Source organism: Protopterus annectens, chromosome 11.part0, assembly GCF_019279795.1.
Source record: "Protopterus annectens isolate FY-2018-M chromosome 11.part0, PAN1.0, whole genome shotgun sequence".
NCBI lineage: Eukaryota > Metazoa > Chordata > Ceratodontiformes > Protopteridae > Protopterus > Protopterus annectens.
In genome coordinates this window covers 1,268,566,275-1,268,584,393 of record NC_056745.1, presented here as the reverse complement: position 1 = coordinate 1,268,584,393, position 18,119 = coordinate 1,268,566,275, and the positions used below count along the sequence as shown (strand labels likewise).

The following is an 18,119-nucleotide window of genomic DNA, read 5'->3' as shown; positions in this document are numbered from 1 at the left end:
AAAGTGATTTGTTTATGGTCAGATCTAACCAATGATGGGTTGACCTCTGGTGTGGAACACCGGTCACCCATGTTGGTGATGACGAGGTCCAATATGTTGTCAACTCTAGTGGGAGTGTTGACCAGTTGAACCAAGGCGTTTGAGTTTATAAATTCTAGGAAAAGTTGGGCAAGGGAGTTAGTACTTGAGTAGTTCTCCCAGTTAATGTTTGGGTAATTGAAATCACCCAATATTAGGGTGTTTGGTAGGACCTTTATTTTTCCCAGTGTTTCCAGAAATGCTGAATGGGGGTCCTGGGACATAGTGGGTGATCTGTAGCAAGCTACATTTTGAATTGCAGTTTTGCCCATTGTTAGTTGCACGTGGATGATCTCTGAAGCATCGTGCTGTGCCACTAACCTGGAGGTATGAGTATCCTTGATGAATATGGATACACCCCCGCCTTTTGTATTTCAGTTTGGGTTCTGTGGCCGAAATGTATTGTATGAGTTGTAGCCTGGTAGTGCTGGGGTGCTCTCTGTTGCCTTAAACCAGGTTTCTGTTACTGCACATATATCAATTTTCTCCATACTGAGGAGTGCCTCGAGTGCATGCATTTTGAGGTTTAGACTTCTGGCATTGAGTAGCATTACCCTCAGTTTTTTGTTACTTGTGCTATTTATGGCAGTGGGTTTGTCTTTTGAGCCTTGCCTAAAAAAGGCACTATGGGGCTGGCAAGAGCCTTGGCCAGTATTTGAAAGCCTAAGGGCGAAAGATGCAAGCTGTCTCTAACGAAGCAGCGTGGCTTGTAGAGTATGTCATTCCAGGCAGACAGACACTGGATCCCCTTTGAATGACACCAAAAACTTAGCCAATTGTTGAAATCGAGAATTTTTTCTTTATACCGTGGTATCATTCTTGGTGAGGGCAGGATGCTATCAGAATGCGATCAAAGAGCTATTCCATGTCACTTTTCATTGTTAATCACTATGTAATCCAATATAACTACTGTCTGTTTATTTTAACTGTGGAGCTTTTCTCCCCGGGCCTCCACTGAAAATGGACCTACATCCAGTCGGACACTCCCGGTCAACAAATATAAATAAATAAATAAATATAGTTCAGGGCAGTACAGCTCAGGTCATTCACACCAACATGGACAATGACAGAGTCATATTTGTACTTGTTCTGGAGTGACCTGAGTGGTTGTGTTATGTGGCGGATCTTGGCACCCGACAGGCAGCTAACAGTAACCTTCTCCTTATTCAGCCTAGTGAGTGGGACATCAGTGTACCTGACTATAGAGTCACCCATTACTAGTATGCTGGGTATGTTATTTTGCCTTAAGGGCTGTGATTGCTTGGCACCCTGGTTTTGTGAAGTATGTGTGTCATGGTTTGTGTTGGGGGTGGAGATTGCTTGGATGTTTGCTTTGGAGGATTCTATTGGTTTTGCAGATTTTTATTTAGAGCCTCCGAGTATGTTTTAATGTATTTATGTGTGTTTTTTGCCAGTGCTGGTTTAATGGGTCTATGTAAGACTGGTGGTGTGATGCAAGTATTTCCCTTCTCCTCTTGACTGTCTGATCCAGTCTTGGGTTGAGAGAGCTTAGCCTCTACTTTGGCTGTATAACTGCATACCTTGCATGTATTAGTGTTTGGTGGTAGGAGGAGAGGGATGTCTGTGTACATGAGGCAGTTGTAACACTGCCTCAAAATGCCCAGTTTCACAATTGGACTGGAGAGTACACCTGAAACTGCCCTTTGGACTTGTCTGGATAGGTACAGTGAACTGTTTTACTGGATGGCTGGTAAGGTCGCATAGAGAGCCTTGTCCTTCTGTAGAGTACAGGAGGGTCTAGTGCTAGGGTTTATATGTGCTTGCTATAAGTTTTGAGCAAGTGCCAGGCTGAGAAATGAATGGCTTGAGTGCTTAAGTTGAAAGTTTGTCTAGTTCCAAGGGAAAAAATGAAGAGGAGCCTTTGTGGAGCCGGGAATAGTTTTACCCCAGCAAACTGGCGCTGCCCGGCACACAAAACCGGGCAAATACGGTATTTATAGCAGAGAAATAAAAGAGATAGAAATTAGCCCAAAATGGCCAATAAACTACTAATTTCTGGGCTGAAATCACTCCTCCAGAAACAGATAGGCTGCTCAAAGCTCCCCTCTCTCACAGGTAAACAGAGAAACTTCCTTCTATCCAAGTAAGGTATGGGCAAACATAGAGATTTGTAACACGGCCCTGAATTCAGCACTAACCTGAAAATTGGACTATACTAGCTTAGAAAGGTGGGAAGCAAGTGTGTATATATATATATATATATATTTTTTTTTTTTTTTTTTTTCAGAAAATAAAGCAGATACAGTCAAAAAAAAGTTTAAAAGCACAGATAAGGATACTTATTGTTATATATTGCAGATCAGAGTTGTAGTCAATGCCCCCAGTAGGAAGAAACACAAATACAGTAAAAGCAGATGAATAAAGTGCAATTATATATATATATATATATATATATACACACATATTAAACAATAGAACATTAACAAACTGACTTAAACAAGTTACCCAATTAACCAGAAAAAGAAAAAAGCTCAAAACTGAGCCCTGTTCCAGCAGTCTTCAATCAGACAAGTTCTAAATGTACACCCCTGCGTACTAGGGTGTAGGGGAACCTTCTTTAAAAAAAGATGGCCCGGATCAGTACTCAAGTTATACAAACAAAGCTAGATTTAGCAGACCTGAATCTGGTCTATGGTACAGCAACAAGGTGCACCAATTTCAGAAAGAAACAGTTCAGATAAGCAGTCAGAATAAGCCTATGACCAGAAATTCCCAGGTCAGAAGCGCAGAATCCAGCCTCTCCTCCCACAAGAGTGCATACCACAAACGTATATTAGCATTAAATTGTGTGTACTGTGCAATATCAAATATAAAGTTTATTCATGTTCTCATCTTTCATCAGCTGCTGCATTCCATACTCCACAATCTACATTCTGATCTTACAGCTATTCTTCATTGTGGTCAGTCAGTACATAGGATTAAGGCAATTAAAGCCATGAACTGATAAAAAAAAAAAACATGTCCTGTGGTACCAGGTTTGACTAATTCAGCCTTCTTTTGCCTGCTGTGTGACCTTGAGCAAATCACTTAATTTGGCAATTTAGGGCAAATGGGAATTCAGTCTAGGCTCTTTAGTAGTCTCCAGGACTGTATGGCTAGTAGCTACCTATGAAGCTATATGCAATCCACAAATCAGAATATTGCAGGTCCCCTGAATAGTAATAAAGAGGCACAATTTCCATGATTTAACAATTAGCCCACCATCCATAATTTAACAGTAGGAATAAAGGCACTTTACAGATGCTGCTATCATCTTGGAGGCAGTTTTATATGTTATTGTAACAAGTAACAGGATTTAGGGTGAAACCCCATATGAAGTGTCACTTTCAGTTAAATATCCTTTCACAGTCTTCTGATTACTATCTTTTCCTTTCACAGTCTTCTGATCACTATCTTGTCCTTTCACAGTCTTCTGATCACTGTCTTGTATAATCACCAGTGTCTGGTCATACATTATATAACTGTTTAAAACTAATGGCATACAGTTCCATTAAAAAAAAACAGAAAATGAAAATCATGTTCAAGTAAAAGTAGTAATAACTAACAAATGAGTAGAAGATTACAAAACAAATGCATCAAAGTTACAAAAGGGAAATACCCCACCAAGCAGTGTAAATAATATTGCTAACTAATCTGCATTCTGGGGTGAAGCATTCTCTTATCTATTGTATATAGTGCATGCAGCTGTACACACTTTGATCACTGCCCAAGCAATAACTTATTTGTAAGCATCACATCTTTTTCTATACAATCATATGAACCTTTGCTGCCAAGCATCTCATCTATTGGTTAGTTAACAATTCCACACAAACTATGTAACCTGTCCTACATGGCAAATATCAACTTAGATTTTGCAACTACATTGCAATGTTATTTCTCCTGCACCTTATTTTAAATCAAAGCTAGTCCCTCATCTATATTAGTCATTAATTAGTCCCTCATTATACTGCTAACATTAATATATTTTGTTTTGTCTCCAATTCCACTTCAGTAAGTCTTCACTGAGCTTAGTATGCTCTGATTGCATAAATGTAACACTTAAATCCTGACTGTATAATTGTGACAGCCATATGTCTAGTAATCCAAAATACTACCAGGCAGTATTTGGAATCACCACCCTAGCTGCACAACTGTCACCCACCCATGCAAACAACATACTTATAAGACTGTACATAACTTAACACACTTTAACCAGCAGACCTTTACTAATACATTAAATAGCAGTAACTGGTCTTCCCTTAAATTACCCCTTCAAGAAGCAGTCACGAAATTCAACTCTACATTCCTAAACCATTCCTAAACACTTTAAACAGATTAGCTCCTGCCAGAAAGAAAGAAAAGAGTCAAAACTAGCTACTCTCCATGGCTTTTTATGAGTACCAGATCCCTTATGCAAAAAAGAGATATGATCTGGGCATGCTACTTAAAACAGAAGACACACAATACTCTACAACACTTTAGAACACTATGTACTATTCTGTTATATCGGTATTTAGCATTCTTTATTATTCTCTTATATCAGGATTTAGCACTCATTACTATTCTCTTATATCAGGATTTAGTACTCATTACTATTCTCTTATATCAGGATTTAGCACTCATTACTATTCTCTTATATCAGGATTTAGTACTCATTACTGTTGTCTTATATCAGGATTTAGCACTCATTACTATTCTCTTATATCAGGATTTAGTACTCATTACTGTTGTCTTATATCAGGATTTAGCACTCATTACTATTACCTTTTATCAGTATTTAGTACCCGTTACTATTCTCTTATATTGGGATTTATTACTCATTACTATTCTCTTATATCTTGATTTATTACTCATTACTATTCTCTTATATCTTGATTCAGTACTTATTACTATCCTCTTATATCAGGATTTAGCACTTATTGCTGTTCTCTTATATCAGGATTTAGTACTCATTACTGTTTTCTTATATCAAGATTTAGCACTCACTACTATTATCTTTTATCAGCATTTAGTACCCGTTACTATTCTCTTATATTGGGATTTAGTACTCATAACTATCCTCGTATATCTTGATTTAGTACTCATTACTATTCTCTTATATCTTGATTTAGTACTCATTACTATTCTCTTATATCAGGATTTAGCACTCATTAATATTTACTTATATCAGGATTTAGTACTCATTACTATCCTCTTATATTAGGATTTAGTACTACTACCCTTCATGATATACTCTCCTTTCTAGCCTTTCTTCAGTATACATTAACACTGAAATATTATTTCATTCCAATCATACTCTATCCTTTCTCCTTTAAGAAATCAGCATAGTATTTCCTGATATAAATGTTTGAGTCAATGTCTATAGATATTGTGTTCTAATATTTTGACTTATTATTGTGTGTATATAGTGTGTTCTAACATTGTTTATTTTTTTCATGGATACAAATTGTACTTTGTTGTTGCGACAGACTCTGTAATTTATGTATTTTTTAATTTTACTGCTGTACTTCTGGTGCCTTTCTCACTGGGCCGCTGGTAAAATGGGTGTATGCCCAGTCGGATTTTCTCAGTAAAGAAATGTCAAACTAAATAAATAAAATAAATATGTAAATTGGTAGACTTATATACCTTAAACTGTACATTGTAATCTCTGTACTTCTGCCATATGGAGGGGTGGGTTGACATTGAAAAGGGTCTTTCAACTAGCTCACTCTCCTGGTTAACAAACAATAAATAATAATAATAATACCAATTTGTTAACAAGGTTGACCCACTGGACACAGTCGTTTTCTAGGAGCAATCCAGGAGCAATGTCTGGTTAAGTGACATACATAATCACACAAGAGGGATATGAGGTCTGAAGGAATCCAACCCGGTATCACAGGAACTACAGCTCAAAGTCTTACCCTGTCTGCCAACTGAAAGAATGAATAAATGAATTTAATAAATGAAACAGATATGCATTTGTATGTAGCCTGTTAGCACTGAGCTTTACTTCCAAGAATATTTTCATAAATGAAGAAAATGAGTGCCAGTTCTTAAGAAAACCAGAAGATTCAGTAGGTTTGTTCAAAAGTATAAATTCAACACAGAAATTTTTAATGTTTTGAAAAAGTACTTGGTTTACAAAAATATTTAAATATAAAATTGCAACAATATGTTCAGTGAAATATAAACCACTTTACTGCTCCTGTCAGAAAAAAACATTGTATACTGAATGAGCAATAGAGTCATAAAACAATAATTAACTCCCAACTTGTTATACTCAGTTTTTGCAAATCACATCATTCACTGCTTCTCAAAATGTCTGGCTTGTTGTTTATGATATACTTATACATGAAAAGAAAAAGAAAGAATGCAGCCTGAAGCTGATGCAACTATTAAACCCTGGGCATGCCGTGAAACTTCAGCTGCTCGGTTTCTCATCGGAGGTGACATACACAAGGGTTCTATGCTACATGTGCCTGGAAATGCTGGCTTAGGCAACAACTGACAGTCAGGTGGAACGATATGCGTGTAATGAAAGAAACAAGAGTCAAGAATGCACAGACTTGCAAATCACAATATGAAGACTTTTAGTTTGGTTCCTAGATTTGGAATTATTATGAATTGAAATAAATAATGCCATTTATAAGGGGTAGGGCTAGTCTTCCTGACTTTTCTTTCTCATATTTTTCTGTGTTGCATTTTACATTAATTAAACACAGGTTACAAAATATCTCTCAGCCACAAATTTAAACTTTCCTTAATGCGCACAGTTTGATTTTACTAGTATGCAGACAATGTTCAAAACATAGTTGCAAGATAGCAAATTACACACAAGTGAAAATCTATCTTTCCTTGACTTATGCTACATCACAGAACATAATGTTATCGGAAGTAAGCTCCCCCAGCTACCTGTAAGATTAATCAGTACATAATAAAGTATTGCAGCATTGCTGTGCACTATATTGGGAAAGTTATACTTTTCCCCCACTATCGTGCCACTGCCAAGCAGTAGTGTACACAATTCTGGGAGCACAGGAAGTGAAGTCCTGCAAGAAAAATATTTTTAACTAATTCAGTGCCAGTTGAGGTGAGTTGTGTTCATTGTCAATTGAGACTGAATAGTCTGTTTTAAATCTTTTAGTTTATTATTGATCAAAGGGGAAGTCTGATATGACTAACCTATATAGTTGCTTACTTTTTAATGCATGTTTTTTTTCTTATTCCAGGAAGACAAGTTACAGTCCTCGAGTGAACAAAGGGCCAAATATGCTGTTTTGTCTACTTCAGTAAACATGCTAGACAGCTTTGGTTACAAAGTTAAAGTAGCACATCATTTGAAACCCTGTGGGCAACAGGACTACCTTAATGCAAATACAAAAATGTAAAAAACAAAAGAATACAAAAATAAAATACAATATGTAAACATGTTAATAAATGGAAATCAGAAACTAAGTTCAAATAAATCAGCCCCGGTCAATGTTACAGTTACATGGTGAGCTTTCTATACACAGCCTGGAAAACAGCCAATCACATCTCGCCTCAGTCATAAAGACAACTGCTAATGCAGAATGAATGCATTAGAAACAAGTAGAAACAATATGCAAAGCTTAAAAAAAGACACACAACAGCATTCACAGTTTCAAATGCTATATAGGCAAATTTAAGAATATTTACCAGGAAATACTATTTATCAGGATATGTATGAATAATTATGCCCTCCTGACCTTTACGTCTGAGATAATTTTATTCATTCACGTTTCTTGAGGAATGATTTCCTAGTTAAATTTTCTTATGTTAGCTATTATCCTTTATATAATACACGGTGAATTCTTATTATGTTCAGAAAAAACATAAGTGACCTCCACTTAAGAGATTATGTTGCACACTCTTCGACAGAAATTAAGAGATTATGTTGCACATTTTTCGACAGAACAGTCTTGTTATTACAGTGTTCCATACCTGTGATCTTTGCAATGACAGTAAAGCATTCATGTGCCCACCTAATGACCACAAAACTGAAATATTAAAAAACAGTGTCAACACTTACTGGTTTGAGACAAAACATGTCCACTATACTTTAAGCAATGAAGATAACACCTGTAACCTACTTCAAAAGAGAGTGAGCAAAACAAACAGAATAATCTACTTTCAAATGAAGCTGCACATCTTCGGCCAGCCACAAAAAGATGTGACATATGGATCTCCACTGCAATGGAAATATAAATAAGCTAGGAGGAAGCTCTAATGTAACAAGATGCTTCACTTACTGCAAAGAATTTATGATCACACCACCACTCATATCTTCAAATTGCTACATCTCTACAGCTTCACTGTCAATCATTATAATCTATATTAAATACATAGGACACATTGTGTTTCTTCACCACCCAACCCAGGAAAAACTTCTCTCCATCTTCTTGTAGAGACCTACTAATCACATCCTAGGGCTTTTAAACAATTTTATACCATTAACTGTAAGTCATCCTAAGTTCTGAAATGATTTTAAGAAAGCTTACGGAATCATGTGACTGCACAATAAGCTAAAAATGCTGTCATAACATTTCTCAAAAAATCTGACAATATAGTTATAAGCAGATAACTGCTAATGTAATACAACAAACAGCAAACGTAGACTAAGAATATCACTTCTCCCTTTCCATATTTATACTTAGTCCAAAAATACAAGAAAATGAAATGAAATTATAATAACTCACAATGGTTAACAATTATAATCGCATTAAATTATAATCACATACACAAAGTACTAAACACCAATAATGCAGTTGTCTTTTACTAATACACTGGAGACCAGTTTTATAAATAATGAAACAATACTTCTTATGAGTGTCTCTAGCACTATTCAACATAAGTCATGCTTGCTATTTTGCAATCCAGCTATAAACATTGCTAGAACTAGTTTCTGTAGTCAGTTGGAGATTAGATGTTGCAATGCAATGACAGAACAGTGTCTTTGAAACCAATACTCTCCTTAATGTGTCACAGGTACAAAAATGTTATCAGTGACTTCTATGTCATTTCATTCAGACATACAAACATATCATCTAACCTGGGAATGCAGTTACATCTAAGTCACAAAACAAAAAAAAAAAAAAAAAAAGAAGAAAACATCTCCTCCTACAGGCCATGTGATCTTACGTTGTTCATATCTGCCTGCTATGTGATTGCTCTACTTTCCAGATAAGTGCCTCTTTCATTAACATCTGCTACGACACTGAATTTATTTTATTGTGTTGCTATTAGTAATCATACACAGATCCTGTCCTCGGTTGTATAATCACCATTTCATAGTATAAAGCATTATAAACTATCTGATTTCTTGGTTTCAAACTTGGGATTGCAGCAGTTAGTAACAGAAACCAGATGCTAGAAAATTCAGATTTATTTACACAGCTCTTGCACATGATTTAATTTATTAGCAATTGCATAGCTGTCAACCAGGAACAAATATGTATCCTTTCTGAGAATGCTGTCAAATCAGAAATATTTGCTAAGCAAATTACTTCTTCTAGAAAAAGTCTGTAGCTTTACATGAGGACTTTCAGGTTCTACACAGTGGTGTTTTTGTCAGAAACAGAAAAATCGAAAGCAATATACCAGAATTTGTTAAGGCAAAATTGGAAGCATCTCTGATTTGTAAAGTACCTAACAGATGTACAGAGGACCCAATCCATATGATCCTGGCATGACAGAGAAACAATTTAGAATGCTAACCAACCTCAATTTTTCAAAGCCATCATGAGACATAACAGAGGTAGCTGAAAGGCATGAATAATAATGCATTTTCAAGAGTACCTGTATGAATAAAAAGCACTGCAAATTATCTTCAGAGCATCTTGATTTATGATCCCCTTGCACATACATTAATGGTAGGAATTCACCGTCCTCCTACTTCCTAATTCTAACTCTGCTGTTAGGTGAAGGACCTGGTTGCTTATCAAGAAATTAGAAATAAATTGCTTCATATGCTCTACCTCATCTTAAATAGTCTGGCTTGATTTCATTTATAATAGTGAATTTACTTAGAATAACGTATATCAAAATAGAAACATTTCATTTTTAGTATGTAGAACCATGCTGCATTCATTGAACCATGCTGCATACATAGAACCATCCTGCATTCATAGAACCATGCTGCATTACAGATTACAAATAAATCATAGTGGCTTATATCAGCCATTGTCTTGCACTGTGTATTCCTTCTCATTTTAGTGCACAGTAGCTTTTCTGCAGCTTCAAAACAACAATGCAACTACTATCAAAGTAGCATTTTACTAATATTCCATTTGCTTCTGCTTATCACAGTATGATTGAGACCAACAACCCGTAAAGTTAAAAATTAAGATGTATCTGTTTATTCAGGGCACCTGACAACCAATTCAGTAATGTGTCAGTCTCAGGTATTTATGTTTTCCATTATCTCTTCGGGGTCATGGGCATTAAACAACAGCTGAATCACAGAAGGTTCTGTCCTTACTAGATGATGTCATTAGCTATGTCCCTTAGATTAATTCGGCTATCTGATATCATAGTAACTGAGACTGCAACACTCCTGATGTAACAGGTAGAACTTTACGAGCACTGCATGATTTCTGGCAGACTGTTGATTGTGTGCAGTGTACCTAGTAAAGATAACATATCCTAAGCCTCAAAGAAGAAACTAGTTTTGAAGGGCAATTAATATACCCTAGATTTCTTTTTTCTTTTCTTTTCAGGACTCCACTGAAAATGGACACTGGTGGTCCAGCTGGATTATCCTAGTAAACAAATTTTAAATAAATAGACAAATAAATAAAATAGATCTATGCTTAACATTGAGCCAGAATACTGATAATATACATTTGCCTGTCTATGAATTAGTTACACAATCTTAGTTAAAATTAAAATACTGGCCAATAAGTGAAGTACAAAGTTTGTCATATTTAAAGGAGTGGCAAAGGCCTAATGGAAAGTTTACTGTGATAGACCTGTCAAAAAATCTACACTTCAGAAACACTACACTACAGTACACTTTACACAACAAAGACGTTAAATGCTCCACTTTATTAGAAACTGAGCTGTCTGAACATCGTTTATAGTGTAATTTATAGAATAGCAGTACGCCATGGTAATTTAGCAAAAGACTTCTACATAATCAAATAGCTGTTCATTGTGGATTTAAACACATAATTCATGCATGTTAGCACTGCAGACTACGGTGCTAAAAACAAGCCACTGTTTCATGCTAGAAGCACATTCAACAGTTACTGATTGTTACAGTATCTGCAAGTTAATTTAACACTGCATTTCTGAAAAGCCAGCAAAAAAGCAATCTAACTGGCATCGTTTAAACATTATATATCTCATTTTACCACTTAATAATAAAACAATTATAACTGGAATGCATCTTTTAAACCGGTTCCTGTATTTGCCACTTAGAACGTCGTGCGCGACACACACACACACCTCAAATAAAGTTGTCCTGCCGAGTATTCTGTGTATTCGTGTATCATTCTGTACGTTCAACTGAAAACTAAGAAGGTTTCAGGCAGATGAAGTTAAGACTTCTTACAAGTAGAAGATGAAGCCAGCTGCCCAGCATGTGTTCCTTTCAGTAGCAGGGATAAGAACATGTACATTAGTTTAACTGTCTGCATCTATTTATGCATACGTCTGTCACCCCATCTCATTTTCTGTCTTTATTCCTATATAGTTCCTGCAGTGCTGCAGAAAAACAGGATGTATCTTGTGTAATATATTCAGCACCTGTTACTTTAGAATTAAACTCATTGCAGATGCATGTGAGTTAGCATTTGAAAAAAAAATAAGCAATCAATCCCTACCCTCTACACACACACACACACACACACACACACACAGAATGTCCTGGTACTCTATACTTTAGGGATCCACGTAATTTGTTTTCATATTTTTAAAGTTTTTTTTTTCACTTCACAGTCATATCTTTTCTTTTGGGATTTTACTATATAGATGTACTTGCCCTGGACACATTACTCACTTTACTTGTGTGCTCTGCGGTTATGCAGTCTATAAACTTTCGCATCACAAAAAAAAAAAAAACTTTTCACTGCAGAGGATGCACGCTTATTTCACCAAATGGTACTTCATCTGCCAGCCACTAATATCCTCCAGATGATTTACTTTGCGAGTGTGTAAAACAGGACTGTATGCGGTGCCACCTTAACACCCCCCCCCCCAACCAGCACACACACACACACACACACACACACACACACACACACACACACACACACACACACACACATCAGAATAACCAGAGAAATAAGCATTAAAGTCTGATGCAAAAAAAAAAAGGGCAGAGGGTAGCTAAAGGAAACGAGCATCCTGGACGGATTCCCAGCAGATACTGTAGCCTATTTGTTGAGGACAAGGGATGGGGGTAGGGGGCGGCACCCGACTATACAATTAGAAAGCCAGACCAGCAAGCTGCTGAGGGCTCATATTATCTTTGCGTATCTGTAACATCAGTTCCTAGCTTGTCAACGCTGTTGACAAACTCGTTCTATCAAGGAAAGCAATAATGCAATAATGAGGAATAAATTCAAAATGGAAAGCAGCGCGCACTGCAACACCGTTTTTCTTAGCAATCACCCAAATGCCAGTCAACCTCCAGCTTGGCAAGCATGGACGAGATACCGACCACAGGGTTAAGCTTTACCCTTCAGCTTCCGACTCTTTATTTTCGAAATGGATTGGAATGGAAAATAAACCGCACTGCACCCTCTTTCGTGTTACATAAAAACTGCAAGACATTTTTCTCTATTAAACCAGGGCAGTGACTCGGTGCACCACTTTTCTCTGTAGTCGCCCAGCCTTGCAGTACGAAGGGTACAGTATCCACAGTTATGGGGTGAGCAGTTTAAGGTGGCAGGATTTGTCAGGGTTTGTTATTCATGTGCAGCATTATTAAATCAGGGAGCCTCTTCTCCCCTTGGTTAAATATCAGGGTCCCCAGGGATACACAAATAATAAAGCTAAGTGAGCTTATCTGATTTGGAGGCAGGAACAGCCAGGGTCACATCCAAGTTCACGACAGAGTACAACAACTGAATATAAAAACAATAGTGCTGAAAGTGTTAGACGGCATAAGGAAATGGCACTGCAGTCAGATTGTGGACACATTTTCCAGTAGGCATAAGCACATCTCCTCTGAGGCAAGGTCCATTAATCAGGTGTAGTACCGAAACAGTTACAGGGCTTAGACTGACAGCAGCAGCAGCTGCTTCCAAAGTAGAGTTTGGAACACGGTGTCTATTTTAGCCTGGTAAGCTCCTTGAACAGCAATAGCAACTCAATCCGAAACGTACAAAACTCAAGAAATTACTCCTTTGAATATTCGCAGCACATTACTAAATAAAAAATAACGATAATTATATAGCTCAATTTGCCCATCACTTAAGTAAGACCTGGGTTCACAGGAGAAACTGCTTCAAAGTCAAATAGAAGTTAAACTGCTGAACGCATACATCCAAACTAAATTACATGTTATGGTCAAATTGTATTACAGAGGCATTCAATTTATTTTCCAATCTCAGCAATGTCAAAATACCAACAGCTTAAGAATCCGGACAACTAACAAGTAACTGTGCGCAGTTATAAAATAGATTCCTTTAAAGACATTGAAGGTTCTCAGACTTTGCATGTTGTTGTCGCTTCTTAATTTGATGTTAGTTTGTTTATTTATTTGTCTATTTATTTATTTATGCTTTTTTTTTAATTCCAGGTACTTATGGTAAGGGTCCTTAGCAGGTGGTGTTCTCTGTCTCCTAAACTAACAAATTAAGGTGAGAAGCTTGTGAAGAGCAATGTTACTGCATTCCCAACAATAATCATTTATTGCAACAGCAGAGGAAAGGTGAAGAAATACAAATCAAACCCGTCTCTTACCTGTGCAAGTATTAAAGCTACTGTCACCATTAGCTGAGATCTCCCTTGCTCCATTTTTGCTGCCGGGCTGGAAGGTACTAGAGGGCTTTTCATTCATGCACATAAGGCAGCACTGTGCATATTTTCGCTGAGGATCAGCCTTTGAGAACAGGCTCCGCGTCGCGAGGCAGCCAAATTTCCAAATAGATCAGCATCAGAGCTAAAGCATTGGATGGAAGCTGGTGACCAGAACCAATAGACATCCAGGAGGATTTCTTTTAAAGAGAAAAGAGAACAGGCACGCGAGAAGCAGCTCTGGTCAATGGAGTATCTGCAATTTGTAATTTATTCCTGTTTACAGGGAAGTTTGCAGAACACGCGCACACAGCGAGAGTTTAGAGAATAATGCATTCAAATAATAATATTATAATAATATAATAATAATCAGTAATGCACAGTTACATACATCTATAGCATCAGTACTTTCCAGGACTGCAAGAGTGCAATTTACATAGTTATGGCACTGACACATTTTTAAGTAACGCGAGAAAATGGTTTACTTGCATTTTTTTGAAATATTTAGTAAGATGTACAAGACAGTAAATATACACTTAACTCATGAGGTTACACAGAACTAATGTTTAGCTGTTTAATGCACGTAAAAAAAATAATAATACAAATAATAATAACAACACACACACACACACACACACACACACACACACACACACACACTTGCAGTATGGGTGCTGTAACACAAGTTTTGGAATATGGGTTAACCATGTAGCAACAGCACCACTTATTAAAGCTAAGGTGTTTTGTTTCCCAGACTACACCATAAATGCTAATACAATAAAATACAATGCAAATAAACCTGATTTTCGCTTAACTCTGGTCTGGGGAAAATGTGTAATACGCATACCTACAGGTGAAAAGTATCTTTGAAACTCAGGAATACGTTTTTGTAGCAGATAAAGCATGAACATCCTCTTATAAGGCTTTGAATAGTAATCCAGTCTGTTTTGGAAATGTTTTACTTTGAATTTGATGGAGACTGTGAGTCAAGTGTTTAGTGTAAAAACAAGTGCTGACTACTGATGACAGCAGGGATGTTGCAGCAGAGACAATGATATTGCATAGCAAGAGGTGGATTGGGGTTTATGACAATTGTGTACAGAAAACATTCATTTCACTCAAAATTAATTTGTGATTTTCTGATCAGGTCTTTCTGCATTTGAGGTAGAATGTTTGCTATTTGTGGGTCATCTTGGTAAACCACTTCTTCAGTGTAACAGAACTTAGGTCTGAAATGTACTAACACCATCAGGCTATTTATTTATTTATTTATTTATTTTTATTTTATTTTACATTTGTTGACTGGGCTAGTCTTACTGGATATATGTCCATTTTCAGCAGAGGCCTGGGGAGATAAGTTCTAAGGAAACAAACAAAATCACGTACACAAAAATTAATGTATACAATGAACATTGCAGGTGCAGTACAGAGAATAATCAAATAGGTCATTTGTTCATAACATAGTGCAAAATATACAGATACAATTAGTACAATACAAAATGTAGTTGCAATGCATAATAAAGAAAAAGATGGCATCTGAATTATATAATATATTAGTATACAAGTAGCCATAAAGAAAAAGTAGGAGCTGAAATGATACAATATATTAGTAAAAGTAGTCTCCTTAATGAGATTCTGAAGATGTAAGTAATAGTATAGAAGGACGAGGTAAGTTGTTATTAAGAAAAGGAACTTGATTACTGAGAAGAGGAGGGTAGGCTGAACCAAGTAAAAAGAGCTAGTTGATCAGTCAGGTTTAGTACAGGGGTACAACCAGTGTGTTCTGAGGAAAAGCTTCAATTTGGTTTTAAAGAGTGATATAGAGGGAAGAGAGGAAAGTTCGTTAGGAAGAAGGTTCCATGATTTTCCAACAGTATTAGAGAAAAGAGAGTCTCCAGCTCTGTTGTTTGATTTACAAATATTTACAAGAAGTTTATGTGATGATCGTAAGGTCTTTAGATAGTTGTAGGGGGTAATGAGGGTAGATAGTATAGGGCTATTTGTAGGTTGGTAAAGGGTTTTATGGGTAATGGTCAGTTGGTGGAATTTAAGCTGATTTTGTAATTCAAGCCATCCTAGCTGCTTTAGAGTAAAACAGTGGTGGGTTCAGAAAGGGTTATCTGTAGCTAATCTGGCTATGTTATTGTAGGAGTTTTCCATTTTATTAAGGTTGTTTTTAGAGAGATTAGTATATATGGGTGAGGCATAGAGGAGAGTAGAAATTAGATGGATGTGAGCAATAGTTATTCTAGCTGCAGGAGCGAGGAAGGGTTTGATCCTGTAGAGAGAGTCTAGTTTTCTGTTAACAGATTTTAGAGTATTGTTAATATGGGTGTCGAAGTTAAGGTTGTTATCTATGGTGATACCTAGTAGTTTGGTAGTTGGATCTGGGGATATGAGAGTACCATTATTGGATGGTACTGTGAAGTCTATTGGGGGGACTTACAAGTAGGAGTAAAAAGGAGGAGTTTAGTTTTTTGGGGGTTCAGAAGGAGACAGCACTGTGTAAACCATTGTTCAACTGTGTTAAACACATTTTGGGTAAGGGAGTGAAGTTCAGATATAGATGTGGCTGAGTATATAAGTGTGGAATCATCTACATATTGTATGCACATAGCTTGGGGGATTGCTAGGTGAAGGTCATTGATAAATATAGAAAACAAGAGAGGTCCTAATATGGACCCTTGAGGAACATCAATGTTAACGGGCAGATGGGTAGATAGAATGTTATGCCAAAGTACAGCCTGTTGTCTGTTATCTAAGTAGGACTGGAGCCATTTTAAAGCTAGTGCATCTAGTGACAGGGATTTGAGGATATTTATAAGTATTTGGTGATTTACCATATCAAATGCCTTAGACAGATCTATAAGCAGTGCAGAGGAAAGCATATTGAGGTTACGGTTTTTGTTAATACAGTCAGTAAAGGACAGGAGGGCAGTATTAGTGCTGTGGGAAGGTCTGAAACCATGTTGAGAGTTTGAAAGTAAGTTATTTTGGATTAGGTGGTCTAGCAATTGTTTGTGGATACATTTTTTCATGATCTTTGCTAAGGGAGAAAGTAGGGCTATGGAACGGCAATTGGAGAGTTCAGTAGAGTTCCCACCCTTTTCAGATTTTAGGGATGTGTCCTTCACTGATGGTTCTATTGATGAGAATGGAAATGGGATAGGCGATGGATTTGGCTGCTTTTTGTAGATATTCAGCGGGTAGTTGGTCTGCTGAAGGAGTTGATGGTTTCAGTTTTTGGATGAGGGTAAGAATATATATCGTTGAGACTGGTTGGAATAGAAATGGAGGGGATGGTTTAGAGTTAGAGTTGGATATAGTTAATTTCTGAGTAGATAACTGACTGGCAAGAATTTGAATGGCCTCAGTGAAAAAGGTATTAAAGGCATTAGCAGTCTGCTTGGGATTCTCCTGGTCTGTGCCTTGTGGGTTTGGTGTGATGGATTGACCTGGGTATAATAATTGATTAATACTCGCCCAGAACTTTTGTGGTTTACTATGGTGAGTCTGCTGGAATTATAGGTAGTAGTTTCTTTTGTCAGACAGTATAGCTTTTTTTAGTTTCATTTCTCAGCTGTCTGAAGTTTTGTTGGTCTACTGGGTTTTTAGTTAAACAAGATTTATTCCAGTATTTATTTCTGAGATGGATTTTTTGCCTGGTTTCTTTTGAAAGCCATGGGGCAGATTTAGTTCTCATTCTAATAGAGCGGGTTGGTGCATGGTGGTCTAGTACGGCTAGGAAGTTAGAATTAAAGTAATTAACAGCTTCCTCCAGTGTGAAGTATTTTAAGGGAGACCAGTTATATGCTCTTAGTTCTCTCTGGAAGAGATCAGGGTTGAAGTTTTTCTTGGTTCTAATTGTCCTAGATATGGCTGGATTAGGTAGATTGGATTTAAACCTGATGATGTAGGTTAGTGAGTGGCCACTTACATCATCAGGGAGGGTTCCAGCTTCATATGTCTGGGGATTATTATTTATGAGAATCCAACCTAAGGTACTTTCTTTCTTATTAGGCTTGTTTATCCTGGTAGGGGAGGTACTGGTTTGAGAAAAAACAAAAAGGTTA

The 18,119-nt window shown here is 36.9% G+C and overlaps 1 protein-coding gene across 1 annotated transcript in view; it reads right to left on the bottom strand.

Moving 5' to 3' along the window:
* The window catches only part of CDH13 (cadherin 13), a 3,439,935-nt gene extending 3,425,614 nt beyond the window's left edge, over positions 1-14,321 (bottom strand). Inside the window, exon 1 of the mRNA XM_044088622.1 lies at positions 13,993-14,321. Coding sequence (XP_043944557.1) covers positions 13,993-14,085 — 93 coding nt within the window. The 5' untranslated portion in view covers positions 14,086-14,321. The remainder of the gene's footprint in view (positions 1-13,992) is intronic.
* Between the last annotated feature and the right edge of the window lie 3,798 nt (positions 14,322-18,119).